Source organism: Diceros bicornis, chromosome 26, assembly GCF_020826845.1.
Source record: "Diceros bicornis minor isolate mBicDic1 chromosome 26, mDicBic1.mat.cur, whole genome shotgun sequence".
In the NCBI taxonomy this organism is placed as follows: Eukaryota; Metazoa; Chordata; class Mammalia; order Perissodactyla; family Rhinocerotidae; genus Diceros; species Diceros bicornis.
Window position 1 is genome coordinate 35293258 of NC_080765.1, and position 18901 is coordinate 35312158.

The 18901-nt window shown below is 42.2% G+C and overlaps 1 protein-coding gene across 8 annotated transcripts in view; it reads left to right on the forward strand.

Moving 5' to 3' along the window:
• Nucleotides 1–2936: 2936 nt before the first annotated feature.
• The window catches only part of MARF1 (meiosis regulator and mRNA stability factor 1), a 41154-nt gene continuing 25189 nt past the window's right edge, over nucleotides 2937–18901 (forward strand). Inside the window, exons 1-12 of one of the 8 annotated variants that reach the window (XM_058569994.1) lie at nucleotides 2940–2960; nucleotides 6812–7013; nucleotides 9165–9314; nucleotides 9831–9863; nucleotides 10602–10776; nucleotides 11925–12151; nucleotides 13220–13337; nucleotides 13919–14091; nucleotides 15580–16008; nucleotides 16204–16361; nucleotides 16449–16607; nucleotides 18432–18624. In XM_058569994.1, coding sequence (XP_058425977.1) covers nucleotides 6870–7013; nucleotides 9165–9314; nucleotides 9831–9863; nucleotides 10602–10776; nucleotides 11925–12151; nucleotides 13220–13337; nucleotides 13919–14091; nucleotides 15580–16008; nucleotides 16204–16361; nucleotides 16449–16607; nucleotides 18432–18624 — 1959 coding nt within the window. In that variant the 5' untranslated portion in view covers nucleotides 2940–2960; nucleotides 6812–6869. Of the gene's footprint in view, nucleotides 2961–6811; nucleotides 7014–9164; nucleotides 9864–10601; nucleotides 10777–11924; nucleotides 12152–13219; nucleotides 13338–13918; nucleotides 14092–15579; nucleotides 16009–16203; nucleotides 16362–16448; nucleotides 16608–18431; nucleotides 18625–18901 lie in introns of all 8 variants that reach the window. The other 7 variants (XM_058569996.1, XM_058569988.1, XM_058569992.1 and 4 more) reach the window with 7 other exon arrangements.

Consider the following 18901-nt stretch of genomic DNA (forward strand, 5'->3'; position numbering starts at 1 on the left):
AAAATTTTATTTGACCCTCACCATTCTGTGAGGTTTCTGGGCAGAGGGTAATCACCCCAGTTTACAGATAAACTGAAGCACAAATTGATGAGGTATCAGACTAAATGGCATTGATCAAGTCATTTGAACTGGTTGATTTTCCATATCCTTCATTTTCCGTTAAAAAAAGGGAGAGGACATTGAAATGATTATCATTAAAGTCCTTTTCAGGAACAGGAGTTTAGGTAAATGGGTTTGTCATTAGGTAAAACCTTAGAAATGAAAAGGAAATTTTGGTGTACTTTAAAAGTTTTACCTCTCTTACTCAATTTGTTTTCCTTGTGGCTCTCAGATATGAATGAGCAGACCTCTGTTCCTCTTCCTTAAGTATGTCTATCATAATTTATGAATTCAAAACGCTAAACCTGGGGCCGGCTGGGTGGTGTAGTGGTTAAGTGTGCATGCTCCTGCTTCGGTGCCATGGGGTTCACTGGTTCGGATCCCGGGTGCTCATAGACTCACCGCTTGTCAAGCCATGCTGTGGGGGCGTCCCATATAAAGTAGAGGAAGATGGGCACGGATGTTAGCCCAGGGCCAGTCTTCCTCAGCAAAAAAGAGGAGGATTGGCAATGGATGTTAGCTCAGGGCTAATCTCTCTCTCTCTCTCTCACACACACACACACACACACACACACCCACCCACTAAACCTAACACAGGCAGACGAGAAGTTGTGGGAATTAACTCCTTTAGTGGCAGCTGGGTCACTTAAATAGCACAAAAATAAATCTTCATCCTGGTTTCATAAATGTGAAGACTATAATTTGGACAAGGAAAAAACTGAAAGTTACTCACTCTCTGATGAAAGAGTTTGCCCAGTAAAGAACCAGGAATAAGATTAACAGAGGCTATACTGAAGAGAGTAATATTTCAAGAAAAACGTTAAAGCACTCTCACAAATGTCAAATTGTGTTTTGATTCATAATATGATTTGGTCTGCTTCCAAGGGCTGGTGTACCCAGGCTAGTTCTCCATAGAAAACAATAAAGTTGCGTTTCTTTAAAAATTACTTGCAATTCAGACTTTTCATTAGCGTTCCATTTAGTGTGATTGATTCATTTTTCTTTCCTGCATCTCACCTGTTGAGACCAGGCCCCGCTCTGGACTTGAAAGAAGGCCAGGTGAAGTCAAATAAAACGTGTCTGCTCTTATTATGTTTTGTGGCTAAAACCTTTTTTTAAAAAGAAATTTAAAAAATTCACAATTACTTTGTTTCCTTTTTTATATTTCCGTTGATAGGGTCTGTGTTCAGAGATACTCAACTAGAATAAAAAAGAGAAAGAAAAACACCTTCAAAGAGAAGCATATTTGTTTGGTACCTTGAAAAAACCAAAACGTTAGAAACAGGGTTGTTTTTCATCTGTTCTAATTCCCACTTGGAAAATACTGCCCACACAGACACACAATGAAGATTTACTCAGCAGTAATAAATACCTAAGCAAGCAGATGATGGGCGTGCTTGTCATCTGCGTTCTGGAAAATGAAATACAAGCACAAAGGATTCTTCAGCTACGTGCTGGGTCTTGCCCTCCACAATACATGTCTGTAAGGATGTCTATAGGGATGTATTAGCTTCCCCTGAAATCTCCCCCACTTAATGCAAATTGCCTAATGAAATTGCCTCACACTGCCGACTTCAGGGGGGGAAGAAAGTTCTTTTGGCAATTTCTACTGACTCGTCTGCAAAGTTAATCTATTTCTTGGCAAACTTCAGAAATGAACTTGTACGTAGTAGTCAGCTAGCACATCCTAAACTATGTCTAGATTCAGATATGTGCTTTGTTTTTCCCTTAATTTGCAACAGGAAATAGCGAGCAGCTGGCAGTTTCAGAAATGACGGTTGTGCTTGGAGTTTTTTAAAAAAAATTTATTTCAGGTACAAGTAAAGATTGGGAAGCGCTAAACACCAAAAGCAAAACCAAAAAACCCCGCAAACGTGGCACATCTATCCACGTAAAACACAAGCTGTTGTTGGCTTCACCAGGCTTTTGCAATTCTAAGTTCTCCTTTTTGCTCGCCCAACCAACCTATCACTGGCAAAGTTGTACTCGTTTGTAACAAGCTCTGGACCAGGGCTTTTAAAAATTAGGTTTTCTCCCTAAAGTCACGAGGACCTCTTAATGGTCGGTGACAATAGCCAGCCCAATCTTGGCACGCACTTTATTTTCGCCAGCTGGGTCGCAACTTTGCAAGGAGCCCCGCGGCCCGCAGGACCTCCTGGGAAGCCCCGTTGGCTATTTTTTTCTCCACTCGCCACTAGGCTGCACTAGATGAAGGATGCTGTGGAAAATATGCGTCATTTAAATTTTTTTTAATAAAGTAGAATCATCACGTGACAAGAAAGCGAGAGAGGGGGAAAAAAGCCCAAACGATCGGGTTTTGCATCGAAATCCCATTTAAATCGCCTTCCCTCCAAAGACCGAAAGGGCTGGGTTGTATCAAATCCCCGTTGGCAGGGTTTTTCCCCCGGTTCCACCTCCCAAGCTCCCTAATTCTCCGCTTTCAGGTTCCTTTCCACTCCACAACGAGAAGCCAGGGGGAACACCCCCTTAAACTGGGTGTTTTCGCCCAAAAAAGCGGAGTCGCCCCCCGGGAAGGTGCCTATTTAGGGGTTTATCGGGAGGGGACTGAGCCTGACGAGGCTGCAGGGCCGCGAGGCCCCGCCCCCCCCGGGGTTCCCAGCACGCCCCGCGCGGGGAGGACGCGGCGGCGGGGGAAGGGCGGAGGAAGGGGCGGAGCGAGGGGGAAAGAAGGGCGTCGGTTTTGCGACAGGGGAGGTGCGGTGCGGAAGCGGAAGTGGAGGGTGCGCTTGGCGGCGGCGGCGGGAGCTGCGGAGTCGGGAATCAAAACAAAGGGCCTGGGGGGGGGGCGGGGGGAAGGCGGCGGGGCCGGAATGTGAGCGGAGGTGGAGCTGGCGGTAGAGGTGAGTTTGCTGGCAGCTCTGGGGACTAGTCCCTGACGGGCCCCACTACTGTAGGGCCACCAGGCTGGAGGGGGGACAGTGTGCCCCCTTCCCCTGCCCATTGCCGGCGGGGGTGGGGGAGGTTGGCTAGTCAGAGGGGAGGGACTGGGACCACCAGTCAGGCCCCCACGCAAGGTTCGGGTTGTCTCCCTTTCAGGTCCGTTCGGGACTGTCATTACTACGCCGCTGCTGCCCCTTGGGGAAATTTGGCTCCCCGCCCGCACCTGTCTTGCTGCCTATGGGGCCCTCCAGGTGTGGAGAGCACCTTTCCAAAGGACTGTGCACAGTTGGAAGGTTAAGAGAGGCAGAAAGGGGCGGGTGTTTCTGCAACCCCCGAGCGGTTGCATCCTCCGTCGTCTTTCAGCGCTCCTTAGGGTGTAGTCTCTGGCTTGACAGTGTTGAGTTGCTTTAGGGCTTGAGCCACTCCCACTACTAATTGCAACGCGACACGGTGATACACCTTTTCGAGTTTCCCAAGCACCTTTCTGTGATTACCCAGAGCTCTCTAGTTACATCTGTAGTATCTTTTGGACTTCCTAACATCTGAGCGGTAAATATTCTGCTTTGCGTACAGGGAGATTGAAACCTAAATGGTCTTCCTAGACATTTATTGAACTCGTTCGTTCAGCAATTATTGATATGTGCCAGGCCCTGTGCTAAGTGCAGGAGATACAATATTGAATAAGAAAACATGATCCCTGCTGTCACGGGAGAGACAGATAACAAAGAAGCAAGCAAATGAACAAGATAATTTTAGATAGAAGAGCTAAGAAAAAAAAAACAGTAATGGAATGGGGTGGTGGTCGAGGACTAGATTGGGCGTTAAGAGAAGGCCACTGCTAAGGCTTCTGTTTTGTCTTATTTAATCCAAACCACAGCCCAGTGAGGGTGCTACTGTTATTATCAGGCCCATTTTGCAGATGGGATCTGAGGTTCAGAGAGGTTGTGAGTTCCCCAAAGCTGCACGGATAGGAAGCAGCAGAATTGAGATTAATGTGTAGTCTGATGTCAGAGACTGTGTTCTCACCACAATCTCAATTGCTCAAAGACTCCGAGAGATAATGGCAGAAGTAAGACTCCCACTCAAATCAAACAACTTGCTTTGGTTACCTAACTTACTTAGTGGCATTCCCAGAAATATTTGGGAAATTTTCCAGGCCCAGGCCACTAGCAAGCTAATACGTTTTTGCTTTCTGTTGCTTGTCTCGAGCAATACAGAAGGCACCTTGGTGTGGTGGAAAGAGGTGGACAAGCCTGGTTTTGCCCCCTGTCTAATTGTGTGATGTTGGGCAAGTTATAAAACTTCATTAAACTTCTGTTTCCTCCTCTGCAAAATGTGGCTATATCTCCCTTGTCTATCTCACAGATTTACTGTGGGGGGAAAAATTTACATAAACGGATTTCGTTGTCTGTTTTTTTTCATCATTATATGCCTTGTGCCAAGCACAGGCCTACTATATAGTAGATGCTTAGTAAACTTATTTGCTGAATGAGGTATAGAGGAGCAGAATTTGTCACCCCCAAAGTGTCTCTTTGGTTTGATTATTTTTAAGAACAAAAGACTCAGGAAGAAACTTTGACCTTTCTGAAACTGCCTAAAAGAATTTAAGATAGAAAGCCTGTTCCAGGAAGGAGCTATCACCATAGATAGCTATAGTATAACATGAACTAGTGTGGTAGGGAGGAACCTAGCAAGGCCCATTTGATCAAAGTCCTCTCCACGTCCCATTGTCTCTGCAAGGCGTGGCAAACATTTGTTTCCTGGGTTTCTCCCATGTGTACGTGTTATTAAACTTGTTTGATTTTCTCCTGTTGTTCTGTCTTATGTCAGTTTAATTCGTAGGCCAGCCAGAAGAACCTAGAGTAGAGGAATATTTCTTCCTTCCCTACAGAAGGAAAAAATAATGTTAAATAAAAGTGTTTTGTAAACTATATTATACTCTACGTGTTAGCTCACTTTCGGGATTGCCCTTAAAGAGATTTGAGAGAGCATGTTGAAGTTCTGCATATCATGAACATCACAAATTCTTATGATCTAGAGAGGATATTGTTGGGGGATGTAAGACCTATATTTAATAGGAAAAACAAGTACCATAATTTACTATCATTGTGGCAGTTAACTCCGTCTCTATCTCCAAATTAACTCCTACCTGTATGTAGTAAACAGCTGCTTCATTCATTCCCTCATTCAACAAATATTTACTTAGTATGTACTATGTGGCACGCCCTGTGCTTGGCACAAGTGATACAATGGTGAAAAGAAACAGATGGTGGGGACCTTTATCTAATTTTTTATCCCTCAGTAATGTTGTGAGGTGGACAGAGGAGAAATTAGCCACACTTTACACAGGAAGAAACTGAAATTTAAAGAAGTTTTGTAGCTTTGACATAATGGCCAAATAGTAAATATTTAGGCTTTGTGGGTCATACGGTCTCTTGAAAATACTCAACCCTGCAAATTGTAGTGCAAATATAGCCATAGACAGTACTTAAACAGATGAGTGTGGCTGTGTCTCAATAAAACTATTTATAGACACTGAAATTTGAATTTTCTGTAATTTGGTGTCACCAAATGTTATTATTTTGGGTTTTTTCCAAGAATTTAAAAATGTAAACTACATTCTTAGTTTGAAGGCCATTTAAATACAAGCAGGGGGCTGGTTTTGGCTGGCAGGCATAGTCTGTCTACCCCTGCTCTATGTGATTGGTTCTCCTAGACCTTAGATACAGTTCTTGTATAGTCCTTGCTCCCCTCACTCTACTATGTGGATGTTAGAAATCTCTTGAAAAGAGCATCTTATCAGAGAGATATCTTATCAGAGAGATAGCTAAAAGAAATTCTTTCCTGAAAGATAAATTAATAACCTTAAAATGGCCACTGTAGGTAATAGTAGGTGGTTGTCGGGGTCTGATGGTGAGGACTTGGACATGAGGTTCAGTTGTCCTTACCGTTGGCAGGCTGCCTCTGTGCCAAATGGCTATTATTGATTTGATCTGCTTTTATTGTACTGTTTAAGACTTGTAAGAGTGTTGTTGGACTGGAGTAGAGATGGCTCATCTGTGACTTGAGATTTCTCTGCTAGATTTTTGGTGGTATATCAGATTGTACTTTCTTAATAAGTAAACTAAGAAATTGGTTCAATTTGTTCTGTAGCAGAATCAAATTCAAAGTTCACAGAGGTCACTTAATTTGGACCTTCCATACTCGTATCAAAGACACAGTGGGATAGGTTGCTCTTAAATCAATTTCAAAATCTTACGTAATTGGTCATGAGGACGTGTGGTGGTTCTTTTACTAAAATTACATGCTCTCTTCTGTTAACTTTTTGACTCTCACAAGTAGAGTCTTTAGAGAGAGAAAGTCGAGAAGAATTAAGAAAAACTATAGAACAAGTCTGCTCAGGGCCAGAGGAAGTAGGCTCCAGCCAAGTGAAGCAGAGAGGTTTCACTCAGGAATATGCAGGTGTCCAAGGTTTGGCTATTTCTCTCAAGCGTGGCTGTTTATAGAAAAGAAATAGGGCTCAGCCAGAGTTCATTTTTAATTGAAGAGCTATGGAACATGAGGGATAGAAGATTATAGATTTTTAAAAAAAAATCAGATTGATAGTTAGAGTTCAAGCATAAACAGTCAACCAGGTTTACCAAATTTTAGTAACCTGTAATATGCTTTGATAGCCATTCTACTTTTGTTCCTTAAGATCTGACTTGTTGGGAGCCATTGTACCATAAATAGAGTTGCAGTCTCACATTTTAATAAATGATAAAATTTGTACTTCTGCAAATAAATAACACTGAAATCTCATTCTTAACAGGGTGGAAGGATGAAAGAAAAGAAAGATGAAAGAATGTTGAACCACTTTGTATGGCTGTATGATGGAAGGCAACGGAAGTGAGAACTCTTGCAGTAGAACCCTTGGATGGCTTCAACGAGATAACGATGCTAAGCCATGGCTTTGGAAATTCTCTAATTGCTTTTCTCGTCCTGAGCAGATGTTGTCACTTAGTCCCCAAACGGTAACTATGTACAAGACTAAGGACATAGCAAATTCTTTACTCAAATAGATGAGCGGTCCCTTTGGTCTGGGCCCGTCTCTCTCCCTGGAGGCTGTGCTAAGTTTTCTCTGTACCCTGCTTATGTTACTGCTTGGAGCACATTATTATAATTCCTGACTCAATGAGAGCATAATTTTTTAACTCCTTTACTTCCACTCGAAGGAACAGTAGATGCTTTAAATATTTAATGTTAACATTTTGGGAAGATTCGTTTCTCATTAAAGTCACAGATTCCAAAGATAAAATTCACATTGTAGAGTAAAATCAGAGGAAAGTACAAAATAGATTTTATTTTACCATAGGCTTCCGAGTTTTGACAGTTACAATCAAGGAAAGATTGATAGGATTTTATTGACAGTCTTTTTCTATTCAAGATTTCTCTTGAGTATTTAAATATGTCTATAACTTCTTCCTTTGTCTTTTCATGGTGATTTTGACTTTTTCTGATTTCATGCATCATGTTACCACTTTTCTATTTCTATGTTTTTTTTTTTTTACTATTGCACTTGGGATTTAAATGAGACTTCACTATGAATTTGTGTAAGGGTATTAATAATAACTTTTTGAAAAATCGAATTCCCTGTCTTATAGGTTTTCATTATGTAGCTATCTTTGTTGCATGGCATTAGTAATTGGGGTCATTTCAGAATTGTTTGACTTTAGGGACAACAGAGGTTGTCCTGGTTGACAACAGGGTTGGCAGCTCAAGCAGGGCTTCCTGGGATGGCAGGTCTGGCCCTCATACAGTCACACAATACACAATTGCACTGTGAACTTTACAGATCCAGAAACTTGATTTTGTCAGTGGCACCTAGAATTGAGTACGTTCAGGGAGACCGACTCACAATAACCCTGCCCATAAGAGCTAGATCTATATAAATCAGAATGCCAGTGAATTAATTTGCAGCCTGAACTGTAGTTACCAGGAGGACAGAACACACTGCTTGTTGACTGGTCAGTCCATTGCTAATACTTCCCTTTTAGGAAAAGTCTAGTTGAAAATCCAGATTTCTCCCAGGTGAGTGTAGAATCACAGCAAAAGGAGTAAAATCGTAGCAGTCAGACAGACTCTTCTATGCTCTGAGGGATGAGCATGTCTCAGTCACTAAATCGGGGCATCCTCTTCATCTTCGTAGTTTGTGCAGTCAGCCAAAAAGGCTGTTGATTAGTTAGATCCCCTTTCAGTGGCCCGGTAGTCTATAGAGTGCCTATGTGCGCTATCTCATTTTATCCTTCTGACAGCTGTGGGGGTGCATTCTGTTGTTCTCAGTTGAAGGGTGAGGAAACTGAAGTGGAGAGAGGTTAAGTCCCTTCCCCAAGGCTGTAAAACTATTGCATATCACATTTAACCCAGGTCTCTGACACAGTGCCGTGCTATAACCTTTACAAACGTCCTGGCCTCCTGTGTCTGTGCTGGAGGCATATGACAAACTATTTCTCTTCTGTCTTTTTTCCCAGATAGTTTTCTAATTACTCTCATTCTCTTCACTGGCTATGAAATAATTGTTGGCGTTATGGCTTTAGGTCATGATATGCTGGGTTTGCTAAATGTCCTCAGCAAGGTGTTTTAAGACCTTTCCACAGACAGGCCACTTGAGCAGATAGCTGATCTCATCCCTAATGTTTGGAATCTTCTTCTCTGGAGGACTTTACCAAAACCCCTTATGGTCTGGCTGCAAGAACTATTAAGTATTTTCCTCAAAGTGCTTTGCTTGTAAGCCATCTTTATTGAATGCTGTTTGTAATGGTTGTTTTTGTACCATCTCTTTTGTCTTCAGAAGACCCTGTGAGGCAAGGGGAAGTTACCAAAGGAAGTCACTGAGACATAGATGGTTAACCTCGCTTGCTGAAGATGTAAACAGACCCCCTCCCCCAGGCTCTTAAAATTCAGGAAGGACACAGTCTTAATTTTAGCTGTCTGTCTTAGTGTTCAGCGCCCGCAGACCTCTCTGAGGAGTGCCCCTGGTTTTAGCTGCCGTTCCATTTTGTCTGGTTGTGATTGAGTGATGTAAACAGGATTGAACACCATTTCCATTTTTGAATGCAATAGGATGTAACCGAAACTCACTAGCCTCGTAAAATTAACTTGTGTTCTGATGTTTTTTTCCTCAGAAAGATTACATGGAGAACCAGAAAGTCGCTGTGGAGTTAAAGGATGTGCCATCTCCCCTTCATGCTGGCTCTAAGCTTTTTCCAGCAGTCCCGCTTCCAGATATTCATTCTGTCCAGCAACCTAAAATACAGCTTTCAGCCGTCCCCAAAGTAAGCTGCTGTGCTCATTGCTCTAATGAACCCTCCACTTCGCCGATGCATTTTGGTGGTGGTGGTGGTGGCGGCGGCGGCGCTAGCGGAGGTGCTGGTAGCTTGATTCACACGGGCACACTGTTAGACTCGCAGAGCACCAGGACAATCACGTGTCAGGTAGGGTCCGGGTTTGCTTTCCAGTCTGCCTCTTCACTCCAGAATGCCTCAGCTAGGAATAATTTGGCTGGCATTGCAAGTGACTTTCCCAGCATGTGTCTAGAAAGTAATCTCTCTTCCTGCAAACACCTGCCCTGTTGTGGAAAGCTCCATTTCCAGTCATGTCATGGTAACGTGCATCAGCTGCATCAGTTCCCGGCTCTCCAGGGCTGCACATCCGCTGGCTATTTCCCCTGTTCTGAGTTCACAAGTGGGGCTCCCGGGCATTTGGAAGAGCACGTTTCACAGTCGGAGCTAACGCCTCACTTGTGCACCAACTCTTTGCACCTAAATGTGGTACCTCCGGTTTGTTTAAAGGGCTCCCTTTACTGCGAAGACTGTCTAAACAAGGTTTGTATCTTTTTATTTGTTATGGTGGGTGCACCTGAGGTTTGAGGAATGACTTTTTTTTAAAGTGGCTATACCTTGAAAAATCTTTATTGTGCATGGGTTGAAGATTCTTCCGTGACGTAGCTTCCTCCCCATCAGCATACCTTCTCCTGGTTCTGAAAGAAGCAGTGGGAGAGACCATTCAGAAAAGTACAGAATAATTATTTATATGGTTTATGCTGTTAGAGTCTCTTGTCCTAATAAATCTATCTCCTACATGTGAACCTAGTTCGGCCAAGCCTTGTGTTCTGTTTTGTCTTTAGAGGCTAGAGCACAATTGTGATTTCTTATAACACCTTATACATGGACCCATTCATGTAATGTAGGTAACTGCATGTTATCCTTTTATAATATTTTGGTGAACTTGAAACTTGGCCTTAGTCACACTGGTGCTAAGACTTTAAGTCCCTTTATGTAAAGTGTGCCTGAGGTCTCTGTTGCAGGAGACACGTGCCCCAGAATGTAAAGGTTGGATCATGTGAATATCTTCCCTGCTCATTTCAAGTCACTTCTTGAAGTGAGTTTATGAATTGATAGCTAATAGTCCAGGGAAAGATGATTTGAAAATACATTTTGTTAGAGGTTAGCAGGTGGAAAGGAGAAACACTTAGAATGAGTTTTCAGTTGTTGAATATAACTCTAGGTTCTGAAATGCTGTATCTGAAACCTCCTCCTTTTTTTAAAAAAATTTTAAAACAGCCGGCAAGAAATAGTGTAATTGATGCTGCTAAAGTCTGGCCAAATATACCACCTCCAAATACTCAAACTGCACCTGTTACTATTCCTCTGTGTAATGGCTGTGGAACCAAAGGAACAGGCAAGGAGACCACGTTGTTATTGGCGACCAGTCTAGGCAAAGCTGCTTCGAAATTTGGTAAATGACAGTATGGTAAAACGTGCATATTTAGTTTTCAATATCTAATACTAACACTGCATTTACTCGCCTTTAAAAAAGACTCCTTGTGGTTCTGAAGCTACTGTGTATGTGAGTCTCCATTTCTCTCTTGGTAGAAATCTTTGTATTCTTATAGACCAGTAAGTCATTTGCCCTTTATGTTGGGCTGAGGTTATTTGAGATCAGAAGTTGTGTATAGAAAAACGGAGTATATTAGGAGAAGTAAGTGCTGGAGGAGACTTGGTGTCAACTTAGGTTCATAATCCAACTTGTTGATTGTCTACTCCCTAGTTCTTAGTATTCGGAAAGATCTAGTAATGGCTGATGAAAAACAGTATTTGAAAACCTAAGAGCATTTCCCCCAGAAGTAGTTAATATAATATTTTGTGTTTTGAAAACATTTTTTAAACTGTTAAATCCGATGTTAATGCAGTGTTAAAAGTCATTTAAGGGGCTGGCCCAGTGGTGTAGTGGTTAAGTGCGCGCGCTCTGCTTCAGTGGCTGGGGGTTCGCAGGTTTGCAGGTTCGGATCCCGGGGGTGCACCGACGCACTGCTTGTCAAGCCATGCTGTGGCCGCGTCTCATATAAAGTAGAGGAAGATGGGCACGGATGTTAGCTCAGGGCCAATCTTCCTCAGCAAAAAGAGAAGGATGGGCAACAGATGTTAGCTTGGGACTGATCTTCCTCACAAAAAAAAAAGTCATTTAAAATCAAGGACAGTAACAACTTCACCCTTCCTCTCCTCTTCATTGTTCTTCCTACTTAGTAGGTAGACAGGTGTGGGCGGAGCGTGAAAATCAGGCCCCAGAGCTGCAGTTCCATTCAGAAAGGCATAGCTGCTCAGCAGGAGAACGGCTAGTGCTTTGCGATGGATTTATTGTGGCCTTAAAGCACCTTGACCTTTAGATTCATTCTCTCCTGGAAAACAGGAGTAATCACTTAGAGATACTGAGGCACCTTGGGGTTGTTTATCTTATATCAACCAATGAGGTTGGTATCCTTAAACTTGAACATCAATAATTTTGTTTTTCTGCCACTAAGAACAATAGGTAGCTACCTATTATTTTATTTTAATTTGCAGTTTCTTTTCCACTATGTGTAATCGAAAGTGTTAATATTTCTTAAGGGTCACCAGAAGTTGGACTAGCCGGACAGATGCTAGAAAACTTACCCCCCATTGGAGTTTTTTGGGATATTGAAAATTGCTCAGTTCCCTCTGGCCGTTCAGCTACTGCTGTTGTACAGAGAATCCGTGAGAAGTTTTTTAAAGGCCACAGAGAAGCAGAATTCATCTGTGTGTGTGACATCAGTAAAGAAAACAAAGAAGTTATTCAAGAGCTGAATAATTGCCAGGTAAAAAAAAAAAAAGAATTTTAATCTATTATGGTAGAAGAATAGGCACATGTGATTTCTTTTAAAGAACTCCAATTCAAAATTTGTTTAATGATATGCATTTGTACTAAGCTTGCAACTAAAGGAAATTAGCAAAAGATTATTTCTGAAGTTCTGGAAATCATTTAATCATGTCAGATCTTTCAATAATGCTACTTCTGGGAGACTAGAGCTATGCTATCATAATGGTTACATATATATTGTTTCCTTTGGTTTGTGAACAATGCTCATAGGATTATTTGAAATTTACAACTGCAACTGAAGCCCCAAGAGATTAAGCACCTTTTGTAAGATCATATGGCCAGTAAGTGGATGAGCTAGGATTTAAATCCGGATTGTCTGACCTCAAAGTGTCTTCTCTTAGGCTGAAATTAAAATTCAGTTCTTTTGACTTAGACAAGTAATTCCTTTGATATGCCATATCGTTGCCTAAAATTATATATTTATGTTCCTTACAAAACTAATAAATCCTATTGTGTGTTGCAGGTAGTTGAGGCACCTCTCAAAACAAAGCTTTCCTTGCTTTGGAAACTGTTGTATATGAGCCTGATAGTTGTAACAGGAATAAACACATCTTAGCTCCCTTAGGGGCAGGTGCCTCTCTCCTCTCCCACCACCTAAACCCAAATCCTGAAAGCCATAGACAAATGACATCAAATACAGCCCCAAATCTTACCTTAATCATGTATCACTCCCAGTTGTTAGTGAAAGCTATTAGTGAGAGCTAATTTAACTACTTCAAATTTCACTTCCTTTTTTCTGCCTATTTTCGGAAAGGGGGTTGAACGAAGTGCAAAAGCAGAAGATTAGAGATGAGAGCAGGGATAATCATGGAGCCGGTTAATTTGTACGGAGAACCAAATGTGAAATTATCGAGATCTGGTTGTAATTTTTTTCCATTCCTAAGTGGCAATGATAATAATAAAGGAGTTCTTCCCTCAAGGACTGTCTGTTAAGATGTGGGCAGACTGTGTAGTGATTTTCTAACCTCCGCTCTTGCTTGTTTGCCCTCGTTCTAAATTCATACAGGTAACCGTTGCCCACATCAATGCTACTGCAAAAAATGCTGCTGATGATAAACTTCGCCAGAGTCTCCGAAGGTTTGCAAATACTCACACCGCTCCAGCCACTGTAGTTCTTGTGTCAAGTAAGTGTAGAGACATCTGCTAATTTCATCTAGACTCACTTTGTGGAAATTATCATAGAAGCCAAAACACGTTAAAGTAAAATGTGCCCCCAAAGAGGCTAAAATACATAGGACATATTTATGCTTATCTCTGCAAACTGTTTAGAAAAAAAATTGGGTCTACATGGATTTCTGTAGTGTCTTCTTGGAACTTGAGTAAGGATTCTTGTGGGGCCAAGTTTATTAAAGAAAATGTAACGTATGTATATATATTTTTACCCCAGGCCCAGTATTGCTAATTTTAAAAATCTAAGATAAATAATTTCCAAAGTTGAGGCTCCCCAAAATATTAATATTGGCTCTGTTTACTACTAGAAGGAACATGCATCTTGGGATTCAATGTAAATATGTGGTAAAATTGTCTTACTGTGTTAATTCTTCTGATATGGAATATGTTCCTGTTTTAAGATGGGGGTCAGGGGGAAGGTGAAGCAACTTTGAATGCAGTCCAGCCATTCCTTTCTTCTCGGTGGGTGTCAATAGAGTTGTCTGTCTCTGTCAAGTGTTTCTAATGTTTGGGTGGGTTGTACCTTTTCTTTCAGCTGATGTCAATTTCGCATTGGAACTTAGTGACCTGAGACACAGGCATGGTTTCCACATAATTTTGGTCCATAAAAACCAGGCCTCAGAAGCACTGCTGCATCATGCTAACGAGCTGATCAGATTTGAAGAATTCATTTCGGACTTGCCCCCCAGGTTACCACTAAAAATGCCAGTAAGTGGGTTTGCGTTCTTTTTGCTGTATTCCAACCTTAGATTATGGAGGCTGAAGACAGCCCTTAACAAGGGGGTCTCCAAGCCCAGGTCAGGCTGTTCCTTCTAGGAGGCTGGCCAGATTTTGAAATAAGGCTTAGAAACCATCCGTTCTTCTCTTACATATACAGAGAATTGACATGTATGAGTTTTGCTTTTATTTTTTCAAAATATCATAGAGAATTGACTTTTAGATTTACCTTACCAGCAGCCCACTTTCCAATGTCTCCAAAGCTAGCAAGTGTTTTGTGTCAGGTGGGTGGAAGTAGTGGAATAAGAATTATTACCTTTTTTGCTTCAGAGTATTATGGGTAAAGAATATGGTGATGGTTTGCAGCTGCTGGTGTAGTTGGAGAAAAATAAACGGGGTAACTGGACAGTTTTTAGGTATTTAATCCGTAAGCTCCAACAGGCCTCTGAGCCTGTGTTTTCTGTAGTTGCTTTCCCTGTCATGCACGTGCACAGTTAGGAGTAGTGGTTATTGCTACACCTGTAGCCTCTTAAGCCACATGATAGGAGAAGGTGAGCATATTTCCAGCAGGATGAGTGTTTCTGATAGTCTCAATTTGGGATAAGAATGTTTATTGCAATGCTGAGCTGTGTGTCAGCTTTTGGGAGAATATATATGTAACTCTTAGAGAAATAGTAATAATGGAGAGGAGCTGTAATGTGGATGAAGCAGTAGACTGGGCAGTCCCAGACATTAACTGCAGTTTTAACATAATTTAATAACTTTTAGAGTTACAGAAGTGGCTTAGAAATGATCTCATCCAGCATCCTCTTCTTAGGCCAGAGGAAGTCAGCACTTAGAGAGAGGAGGCAGGTCACTGGAGGTCACCTTACAGCAGAGCAGAGATTGGACCCCAGTCTCCTGATTCAAGCACTTGTGCTGCTTGTCCCACTGCATGCCCCAGTACCCAGCAGGCCAAGAATAAACATGTGCTGAGGACACCCTGCAGCTGGGGACACCAGAGTCTGGCCCTGGGAATAAAATACACACAGGCCTTACTTCAGTCTTCGGAGCTGTTCTCATAATTCACTTTTGTTGTTCTTCATTACAGTTTTAGTCTTTTGGCTACAGCTACATTTTCTCCCTTCTGCTTCTGTTTGGCACTCACTTTTCTAATCTAGTCAAATGTAGTATTTATGTGAGAGATTGTCCGCTTTGGAGATTGTTATTCCTTATGGTAAAAAAAAAAACAAAACAAGAGTAGACCTGATGATTTGGAACGTTGCATCTTGCCGATCTCATTTACTCAATTGATAATTTAAGATAGATTTCTCTTTCTCTGTTTTTCAGTCTGAATAAGTTAACCTTCTCCCGTCTAAGTCACTGTTCCCTCCCCTCCAAGGTCGTTAGCTTAAGTTTGGAGATCGTTCACTGTTCTTATTTTGTAACTGTGTGTGTGCCCGTGAGTTAACCTGTTGTAATCGTTTTCCTCTGTATCAGCAGTGCCACACTCTGCTCTATGTTTATAACCTACCAGCAAATAAAGATGGCAAGAGCATCAGCAACAGGCTCAGACGCCTGTCCGATAATTGTGGTGGGAAAGTGCTGAGTATCACAGGCTGCAGTGCCATTCTCCGCTTCATAAACCAGGATAGCGCAGAGCGGGCTCAGAAGCGCATGGAAAATGAAGATGTCTTTGGTAATAGGATCATTGTGTCATTTACTCCAAAAAATAGAGAACTCTGTGAAACAAAGAGTTCAAATGCAATTACCGATAAAGTGAAGTCTCCAAAAAAACTTAAGAATCCAAAATTGTGCCTCATCAAAGATGCAAGTGAACAGCCTTCCAGTGCCAAAGCCACGCCTGGAAAAGGGTCGCAGGCAAATTCTGGATCTGCTACAAAAAACACAAATGTGAGAAGTTTACAGGTAATCTTGATACCTCTTGCTTTCTGGAGTTTATGGTAGGTTTGGTCTGAGTCTCTGTGTTTTCTGTGCCCACTTGGCTTTTGGTGTGTGCTTTTTTAATTTCCGTTTTTGATGATCCTCAAAGTCAGGTATTTTCTGTACTAACACGTCTCGGGTACTTAGTTTTTAAACTCCATCATACTTGTCTCTTTGAAGGAGCTGTGCCGCCTAGAGTCAAAGACTGGTGTTAGAAACAGTGAGCCCCAGCAGGGTCCCCTGAGGCTGGTGGCACCTGCTCACAGAAACTCGAGTGCTACCGCGCCCACACCTAAAAGCTCGGGCATGGCAGAATCCGTTTATAAAACCAATCCGAAGTAGGTGCAAGTCCTCTTCCTCTTAGTTCCTTGTCTAATGTGAAGGAAAACAAATGACCTTTTGCCTTCAATTTCTCCCTCCATTAGAAAAGAGAGCCTCAGTGCCCGAAGTGTTACCAGTTCTCCTGTAGAGAAGAAAGATAAAGAGGAGACTACGTTCCAAGTGAGTTACCCATCGGCTTTTAGCAAGTTGATTGCATCAAGGCAAGTTGGTCCTCTGCTCACACCTCAGTCTTGGTCTTCTCGGTAAGTTCCACTTCTGGATCCATGGGGTTGGATACGTGCCATAGAAAGGATGTCAAAATAGTATGTTGTTTAAAAGAATTCAAGCGATACAGAAATGCATAAAGCACAACAGAAGTCTTCATCCCTCCTCTGCCTGCCCCCTTTACCCCAGGTGGTCCTGGCTAACATTTAGGGGCAGTGCCTCTTGCCATTTCTCCCTTCTCCCTGTGGGAATCTTGGTAAGCAGAGTAAGCAGAGGTCAGAGGGAGAAGCACGTCCTGGAGTTTGTGGCCAATGATGGGAAGCATGTTAAGATCCTTACCATTTCCTCATCGCTTCGTCATGTTGAAGAAAAAGCCCAAACTAGACGCATGCACAGTGGTTACTCTTATAGGGTAATTCTAGGAAGCTGTGAGAAGTCAGGGCCTCTGAAACCACTGTCACGATCTATGTAACACTTTCCTTCACTAAGCTTGCTTTTTTTTTTTTTGTGAGGAAGATCAGCCCTGAGCTAACATCCATGCTAATCCTCCTCTTTTTGCTGAGGAAGACCAGCTCTGAGCTAACATCTATTGCCAGTCCTCTTCCTTTTTTTCCCCAAAGCCCCTGTAGATAGTTGTATGTCATAGTTGCACATCCTTCTAGTTGCTGTATATGGGACACGGCCTCAGCATGGCCGGAAAAGCGGTGCGTCGGTGCATGCCCGGGATCCGAACCCTGGGCCACCAGTAGCAGAGCGCGCGTGCTTAACCGCTAAGCCACGGGGCCTGCCCTTGACTAAGCTTTCTGAGCTTACACCGGTCATTCTGGAGGCTTGGAAGATAGGAGCCATCAGGCCGTGTTGCATCTCATGAGCTCCTTCTAGTGTTGTGCTGTTTTGTGGAGCTGGTGGAGGCTTACTGTTGAAAGTGACTTTGAACCTGTCAAATTATATCTAAAAATTCACATAAAAGTTTTGCTTATATGGAGAAGGACTGCAACACATGAGCAGGACTGTCTAGCTTGTTCAGAGCCGGGGGAGATTAAATGACTTACATTGGTGTGACAAGCTAATTTTGTAACAATGAATACCCAAAGTGGAAAATTAATTCATCAGGCCCGCCTGTAATTTCTGCCTTTAGCTTTAAATAATCCAGTGAAAGAATATTTGATGTTAAGTAGTTCATTGGTTGTTAATAAGGGGGCAACAGATAGTACTTTTGACAAGAAGTCTAAATCAGTGTACAGCTGTCCACCCTCATCTGTGTTGTCACTTTCCGAGGGTTCAGTTACCCACGGTCAGATAGGGTCTGAAAATGTTAAATGGAAAATTCCAGAAATAAACAAGTCATAAGTTTTAAATTGTGCGCCATTCTGAGTAGTGTGATGAAATCCTGCACCATCTCGCTCCATCCCGCCTGGGATGTGAATCATCCCTTTGTCTAGCATATCCACACTGTATATGCTTCCTGCCCATTGGTCACTTAGTACCTGGCTCAGTTATCAGTATATTTTTATAATTGTCCTGTTTTATTATTAGTTATTGTTGTTAATCTCTTACTGTGCCTAATTTATAAGTTAAACTTTATCATAGGTATGTATGTGTACAAAAAGACATAGTATGTATAGGGTTCAGTAGTGTCCACGATTTTAGACATCCACTGGTGGTCTTGGAACATATCGCCCATGGATGAGGAGGGACTATGGTATGTTTAAGATAAAAACACATTTGAAAACCAAATGTTTGGTTTGTTTGTGTTGTGGAAAGCTCTTTCTATGTATAGCTTCAAACAAAGCCTAAATGATATAAACTAAATCAATAGAATAACAGTTTTTAAAAAATAATCTCAATGTGTATGTTTTAAGCAGGAGTATGTCTCCAAACCTTTTACACAGAGCATCCCCACTGGCTTTCAACATTGCAAATTCGGGCTTTGCTGCTGACTGCCCAGACCCATTTGCTAATGGTGCTGACATCCAGATCAGCAACATAGACTACAGATTATCCCGGAAGGAGCTGCAGCAGCTCATGCAGGAGGCATTTTCCAGGCATGGCAAGGTAACCGTTCCCTCTTGTTCTTGCCTTTGTTTTACCCTTTGCTGGCATTTCAAGTTGAGAGAACTTAATTCAACATGCTTAACCACAGCCAGGATGCAAGTGTTGCCGAATGAGTTTGAACTCTGTCCTTTTTCCCCTGGTCTGCTCATGGTGGTGCTATACATCCAGTTTTTAGGGCACAACCCCAGCGAGCAAGAAACCTAGCAGAGAAGCACTTGTGGTCATGGGCAGGGATTTAAATGGCACTGTGGGAAATAAAACACTGACAAGTTTTAGT